Source organism: Nyctereutes procyonoides, unplaced genomic scaffold, assembly GCF_905146905.1.
Source record: "Nyctereutes procyonoides isolate TBG_1078 unplaced genomic scaffold, NYPRO_anot_genome, whole genome shotgun sequence".
NCBI classification, from domain to species: Eukaryota; Metazoa; Chordata; class Mammalia; order Carnivora; family Canidae; genus Nyctereutes; species Nyctereutes procyonoides.
This window is the reverse complement of record NW_026575043.1, coordinates 24,416,658-24,424,448: the sequence shown is the minus strand read 5'-3', so window position 1 is coordinate 24,424,448 and position 7,791 is coordinate 24,416,658. Positions and strand designations below refer to the sequence as shown.

Below are 7,791 nucleotides of genomic sequence, written 5' to 3'. Positions count from 1 at the left end.
ATTATATATATTTATATATTATATTTATATATAACATATATAATAGAAAACTTCTATTTAGAATATATATAGAATTCTTACAACTCAGTTACAAGACACCAATCTAATTTTAAAATAGGTAAAATATTTCAGTACATATTTTACCAAAAAAGAAATATAAGTAGTTAACAAACCTATGAAAAGACCTGCAAGCCCACTAAAATGTCTATACTTTAAAAAAAGGAGAGCCAATACCATGGATCCATAATAAAACTTAAATGAATCTCAAAAACTTATGCTAAGTGAAAGAAAAATCCAGACAGAGTGATACTATTGATATCAAATGTCTATAAATGGTAATTCTATAGAGTCAGAAAGATTACCCATCATCTAGGGCCGGGGTGGGAGCCAGCACTGACTGTAGATGAGCACAAGGGAACTTTTTGGAGTGATGGAAACATTCCAAAACTGGATTATAATGACAGCTGCATAACTTTATAACTTTATAAAAATAAGGCAAAACAAAACATTGAATTGTGCACTTGCAATGGGTAAATTTTAAGATATGTAAATTATATTTCAAAAATCCTATTTTTTAACTAGGAAAAAATAATGATATAAAGAAAAAAAAAGAAACTCTGAACAACAAATACATGAAATTTCATGAGATAGGCCATGTGAAAAATACACTATGAAGTTTTGAGCCAGATGTGAATTATGGCAATAATAATGACAATGATATGAGATGTTGTAATTGCAGAAAATAAATTTTTAAATGTATCAATTTAAGGTGAATTTAGTGACCAGAAGAATCTACATTAGACATAAAGAGGATATTAAAAGCTTTTTAGGACTTCTCTCTAGAATCATCCAAAATGGAGCCTCTTACAGCTTACGCTTTAAGACGTTCAGGGTCTAAAGCAAAGGTATTTGCAGTTTTACTGTCTATGGTTCTATGCACAGTAATGCTATTTCTTCTACAACTAAAATTCCTAAAACCTGAAATCAACAGCTTTTATACCTTTGAAGTGAAAGATGCAAAAGGAAGAACAGTTTCTCTGAAAAAGTTTAAAGGCAAAGTTACACTAGTTGTAAATGTGGCCAGTGACTGCCAACTCACAGACAGAAATTACTTAGCACTGCAGGAACTGCACAAGGAGTTTGGACCATTCCACTTCAGCATCCTTGCGTTCCCATGCAATCAGTTTGGAGAATCGGAGCCCTGCCCGAGCAAGGAAGTGGTGTCTTTTGCAAGAAATAACTATGGAGCGACATTCCCCATCTTCCACGAGATTAAGATCCTAGGATCTGAAGCGGACCCTGCATTTAGATTTCTTGTTGATTCTTCAAAGAAGGAACCAAGGTGGAATATTTGGAAGTATCTGGTCAACCCTGAGGAACAGGTTGTGAAGTCTTGGAGGCCAGAGGAACCCATTGAAGTCATCAGGCCTGAGATAGCAGCTCTGGTTAGACAAATGATCCTAAGAAAGAAAGACGACCTATGAACATGGCAGTGAGTCATTCGAATGCAATAATTGGAATATGGACATGTTTGTAGGGGGCTATGGTCTCATCTCAAAAATTCTGACAATTAAATGTGGCACTGAAGGATGGGGTGTTTTGTTTGCTTTTGGGATACCGTGCCAATGAGTGGTAATGAATGTCCCCAGGATGGAGATGTTACCTAAAGCAAAAATAAAGAGTAGCTAAAGAATCAAAATGAAATATATTAAATATTTCATTTGACCATACTAAATAATTCAGAATATAGAGTCACCAATGTGCTTCAATTTCCTGTTGTCCACCTTGCCATGTTCTAGGATTATACTTGATGGAAATGCAACACGCTAGACCACTGTTTGAATTCAAGCCACTGTATATGACTGAAATTTCAGGAGTAACTAACTGTAAAAGGCTATTTTTATGTAATAAAATACAAAATAAACATTGAAAAATAAAAAAATAAAAAATAAAAGCTTTTTAAAACTATAATGTTGTTAAATACTATACAGTTTTTTAAAAAAAATATCTGCATCACCATCTAGTGCCATCTTGAAATCGTTTTAACTTCATCTTGATTTGTATTTCCCTGATGGCAAGTGATGCAGAGCATTTTCTCATGTGCATGTTGGCCATGTCTACGTCTTCCTCTGTGAGATTTCTCTTCATGTCTTTTGCCCATTTCATGATTGGATTGTTTGTTTCTTTGCTGTTGAGTTTAATAAGTTCTTTTTTTTTTTTTTTTTTTATAAATTAATTTTTATTGGTGTTCAATTTACCAACATACAGAATAACACCCAGTGCTCATCCCGTCAAGTGTACCCCTCAGTGCCCGTCACCCATTCACCCCAACCCCCCACCCTCCTCCCCCTCCACCACCCCTAGTTCGTTTCCCAGAGTTAGGAGTCTTTATGTTCTGTCTCCCTTTCTGATATTTCTCACACATTTCTTCTCCCTTCCCTTATATTCCCTTTCGCTATTATTCATATTCCCCAAATGAATGAGAACATACACTGTTTGTCCTTCTCTGGTTACTATGGCCAAGTTCAAAAAGGGTGTTTCCTGAGTTCTCCTCTGGGATTTTGATGGAATCTTGTCTCACATTTAGATCTTTCATCTATTTTGAGTTTATCTTTGTGTATGGTGCAAGAGAGTGGTCCAGTTTCATTCTTCTGCATGTGGATGTCCAATTTTCCCAGCACCATTTATTGAAGAGACTGTCTTTCTTCCAGTGGATCGTCTTTCCTCCTTTATCGTATATTAGTTGAGCATAAAGTTCAGGGTCCACTTCTGGGTTCTCTGTTCTGTTCCATTGATCTATATGTCTGTTTTTGTGCCAGTACCACACTGTCTTGATGAACACAGCTTTGTAGTACAACCTGAAATCTGGCATTGTGATGCCCCCAGATATGGTTTTCTTTTTTTAAAATTCCCCTGGCTGTTTGGGGTCTTTTCTGATTCCACACAAATCTTAAAATAATTTGTTCTAAGTCTCTGAAGAAAGTCCATGGTATTTTGATAGGGATTGCATTATACGTGTAAATTGCCCTGGGTAACATTGACATTTTCACAATATTAATTCTGCCAATCCATGAGCATGGAATATTTTTCCATCTCTTTGTGTCTTTTTCAATTTCTTTCAGAAGTGTTCTGTAGTTTTTAGGGTATATTTTGAGAACCATTTGAATGGTAAATGGTTCTCCAACCTTTTATTTTCAGGTTGTAGGTGTCCTTCTGTCTAAAATGAGTCTCTTGTAGACAGCAAATAGATGGGTCCTGCTTTTTTATCCAGTCTGAAACTCTGCGCCTTTTGATGGGGTCATTAAGCCCATTCACGTTCAGAGTTACTTGAACTTCTTCTTAAAGGGGAGTTTTAAGAGTCCCCCTTAAAATTTCTTGCAGAGCTGGTTTGGAGGTCGCATATTCTTTCAGTTCCTGCCTGTCTTGGAAGCTCTTTATCTCTCCTTCCATTTTGAATGAGAGCCTTGCTGGATAAAGTATTCTTGGTTGCATGTTCTTCTCATTTAGGACCCTGAATATATCCTGCCAGCCCTTTCTGGCCTGCCACGTCTCTGTGGAGAGGTCTGCTGTTACCCTAATATTCCTCCCCATGAAAGTCAGGGACTTCTTGTCTCTTGCTGCTTTAAGGATCTTCTCTTTATCTTTGGAATTTGCAAGCTTCACTATTAGATGTCGAGGTGTTGAACGGTTTTTATTGATTTTAGGGGGGGATCTCTCTATTTCCTGGATCTGAATGCCTGTTTCCCTTCCCAGATTGGGAAAGTTTTCAGCTAGGATTTGTTCAAATACATATTCTGGCCCTCTGTCCCTTTCGGCGCCCTCGGGAACTCCAATTAAACGTAGGTTTTTCTTCCTCAGACTGTCATTTATTTGCCTTAATCTGTCTTCATGGTCCCTTAATTGATTGTCTCTTTTTTCCTCAGTTTCCCTCTTTGCCATTAACTTGTCTTCTATGTCACTCACTCGTTCTTCCACCTTGTTAACCCTCGTCGTTAGGACTTCTAGTTTGGATTGCATCTCATTCAATTGATTTTTAATTTCTGCCTGATTGGATCTAAATTCTGCAGTCATGAAGTCTCGTGAGTCCTTAATGCTTTTTTCTAGAGCCACCAGTAGCTGTAGAATAGTGCTTCTGAATTGGCTTTCTGACATTGAAGTGTAATCCAGATTTTGTAACTCTGTGGGAGAGAGGGCTGTTTCTGATTCTTTCTTTTGAGGTGAGGTTTTCCTTCTAGTCATTTTGCTCAGTGCAGAGTGGCCAAAAACAAGTTGTATTGGAACACGGGGGAGTATCACTGGTCCGTCCAGCTGGTCTTCTGGGGGAGGGGCCTGCTGTGCTGATTTTCAGGTGTTAGCACTTGGGGGAGCTGCTCTGCCCCTGCCTGCTGCAGGGCTCAGCGGGGGTTGTTTACCCCGTGAGGTCTCAGGAGGAACAGCCGCAGTTGCTATGGCAACTCTGGAAGCCTGGATTCAGCCTCTGCAGGAACTACGGGGCTCGGGGCTCTCGGTTCTCCGTCTGCAGGGCCTGGAGGCTCCGGGGCGGGGCCGCTGATCTGCTCAGCTCGGGGCAGGAGCGTCCTTGCTGTCCTGGGCCCTCCCGGCCTCTGCCTGTCCCGGGGGGGCCGGATCCTGGGCTGTGTCCCGGCGCCCTGTGCTCCGGGGCCTGCGCTGGTGGATTCGCGCTCCCGCCCTGCAGCTCCCTCCCTGGAGCCGCTCCCGAGCCCCTCCGAGCTGCTCCGGTCGGTCCCTCCGTGCGCGCTGCAGCCCTTAGGGAGCTCGGCGCACTCTCCAGGGGCGCAGGTGCCTGTTAGTGTCCCAGGGAGCCCGAGGGCATCCCCGCTCTCCTGGGTCCTGCTCCAACTCCCTGCGAGCCGAGTTTAATAAGTTCTTTATAGATTTTGGAAACTAGCCCTTTATCTGATATGTTATTTGCAAATATCTTCTCCCATTCTGTAGGTTGTCTTTTAGTTTTGTTGACTGTATCCTTTGCTGTGCAAAAGCTTCTTATCAAAACCACAATGAGATACCACCTCACACCAGTGAGAATGGGGAAAATTAACAAGGCAGGAAACAACAAATGTTGGAGAGGCTGCGGAGAAAGGGGAACCCTCTTGCACTGTTGGTGGGAATGTGAACTGGTGCAGCCACTCTGGAAAACTGTGTGGAGGTTCCTCAAAGAGTTAAAAATAGACCTGCCCTATGACCCAGCAATTGCACTGTTAAGGATTTACCCCAAAGATTCAGATGCAATGAAACGCCGGGACACCTGCACCCCGATGTTTCTAGCAGCCATGTCCACAGTAGCCAAACTGTGGAAGGAGCCTCGGTGTCCATCGAAAGATGAATGGATAAAGAAGATGTGGTCTATGTATACAATGGAATATTCCTCAGCCATTAGAAACGACAAATACCCACCATTTGCTTCAACGTGGATGGAACTGGAGGGGATTATGCTGAGTGAAGTAAGTCAATCAGAGAAGGACAAACATTGCATGTTCTCATTCATTTGGGGAATATGAATAATAGTGAAAGGGAATATAAGGGAAGGGAGAAGAAATGTGTGGGAAATATCAGAGAGGGAAAAAGAACATAAAGACTCCTAACTCTGGGAAACGAACTAGGGGTGGTGGAAGGGGAGGAGGGCGGGGGGTGGGGGTGAATGGGTGACGGGCACTGAGGGGGACACTTGACGGGATGAGCACTCGGTGTTATTCTGTATGTTGGTAAATTGAACACCAATAAAAATTAATTTATTAAAAAAAAAAACTTCATCTTGACTTCTCAGATTCCAGAGAGAGTGAAAGAAGTGAGAGCCAACCAAGTTTTCCTGCTTCTTGGTTTTTAAGAGTCCTTCAGCCAACCTCAGAAAGCAGATGAGTTCAAATATGTTGCTTTCTCCTCCTCTTCACATTATTTCCATTTCCCAGATTTCTGTGTTACTACTGTATTTGGTGTGTTTTTTATGCTTGTTAGTCATTTTCATTGCCTGCTCAGCTAGTCTGGGGTCCAGTCTAGTTGCAGAGGACCCTTATGAAGTTCCTCAAGTTGGTGGGCATTCAGGAAAGCAGGAAGATGTAGTGCAGGGCAAGGAAAAGGGAGGAAGCTGGCAGGGAAATTCCCAAACCCAACTCCCAGCCCTTTTTCTGGGGTCTAGCTACGATCTTTCCCTGAGAAATTTATTTTTTTACCCAGGTTTTTCTCCTCAATCATCCTACTTAGAGACATTCAAGGATGACTCACAGAGGGCCTTCAGTTGAATCCTTCACCTCCTCTCAAATGGAACAAGCATCTAAGGGCAAAGAAAAAAAATTATTAGTGCCCATATATCACTTTTAAAATGAAATAGAAGACTGTATGCTTCCAACTATATAACATTCTGGAAAAGGCAAAACTATGGAGATAGTAAAAAGATCAGTGGTCGCTAGGGTTGAGGGAGGGTGGGATAAATAACTGGAGCATAGAGGACTTCCAGGGCAATGAAACTACTCTGTACAATATTATAATGAAGGACACATGTTATGATGCATTTATCCAAACCCACCAAATACAATGCCAAGGATGAACTCTAATGTGAACTGTGGACTTTGGGTGATCATGATATGTCAACATAGGTTCATTAATCATTTTTTTAAGGTTCATTAATTATATCTAATGTACCGCATGGTAGGGGATGTTGATAGTGGGGATGCTGTATATAGGCAGAGCGAAGGGAATATAGGAAATTTCTGTACTTTCTTCTCAATTTTGTTGTGGGCAAAAATGAGCATCAGTACTCTAAAACTACTATTAAGCTACTCTAAAAAATAAAGTACATTAAAAACTGTTTTAGTAAGAGGAAAAAGCAGAATTGATGGGTGGAATAAATACCAAAATCCCAATGTTGTCATTTTGCTCCTGAATGGTGGTCACCAGAATTGTATGAGGTCATTCTCCTCATCTCAGCTGCAAGAGCAGGTGCTTAATGATGGTGGCCATTGTTGCTATTATTTGTGATTAGTCTTCACTGACTTCTTTGCTTATTGCATACATCAGCCTACTCCACAGATCCATGGGGCAATCTCGAACCTGTACACCATCTTTAGAATTCAGGAAATTTCTAGACCTACAAGTAGCATGCCATTGGTACATTTCTTCCCTAACATCTATGCCCGGAACTCTTCCTGGCTCCCCAAATAGACCTTCCATTCTCCCTGCTAGTTAAACTAGCAGAAGCCAAAATAAGTACAGATACTCTGGAACAATGGACAAGAAAATGGTAAATAATTGTATTTTGCTTTCTTGTTTGTGCATGAAATACCATATGACAATGTAAATTCTGGAGAATAGAATTTAGGTTTTGGTCTCCCTGTATTTTTATCAAGACTCCATTTCAAGCAGGTCACCAAGTCTATGCGCTTCCTTGCCTGGGAGAAGTCTGCATCACAAGGCTGAATGATGTTTCCTGAAGACAACTTCTCTTCTTGCCTTTGTGTAAACTCATTCTCAATGGTCAATTCAAAGAATCACAGGAGTGGCCAGCAATTAAAAAAAAAAAAAAAAAAGAAGCAACTACAAGAGCTAATCCACAGGGTGCAGCATCTACCTAGCACCAACCAGCCAACTAGGGATCATCAGGAAAGAAGACAATGCAAGATGCTCAGCTGTCCCTTCACCTAGCTCCTCGTTCATGGTTTACCTTTTACTGTAAAGACGTTTTAATTAAAACAAGAGCTAAGTTCCATGTAAGACAACCAAACATGTTAGTGAACTGCACCCAGTCCCAGAGTTCAGTTTGTAACCTCTGGCCTAGGG

General features: G+C 41.0%; 1 protein-coding gene across 2 annotated transcripts; it reads left to right on the top strand.

Annotated features, from left to right (window-relative positions):
* Window positions 1-854: 854 nt before the first annotated feature.
* On the top strand, window positions 855-1,534 carry LOC129508190 (probable glutathione peroxidase 8). Of its 2 annotated transcripts, XM_055323186.1 has the most exons (2): window positions 855-1,058; window positions 1,294-1,429. In XM_055323186.1, exons 1-2 carry the CDS (start codon window positions 855-857, stop codon window positions 1,387-1,389), a joined length of 300 nt encoding a protein of 99 aa, XP_055179161.1. In that variant the 3' UTR covers window positions 1,390-1,429. The 2 variants fall into 2 exon arrangements, with proteins under 2 accessions (XP_055179161.1, XP_055179160.1); XM_055323185.1 differs by having other exon boundaries at window positions 855-1,534.
* The last annotated feature ends 6,257 nt before the right edge of the window (window positions 1,535-7,791 follow it).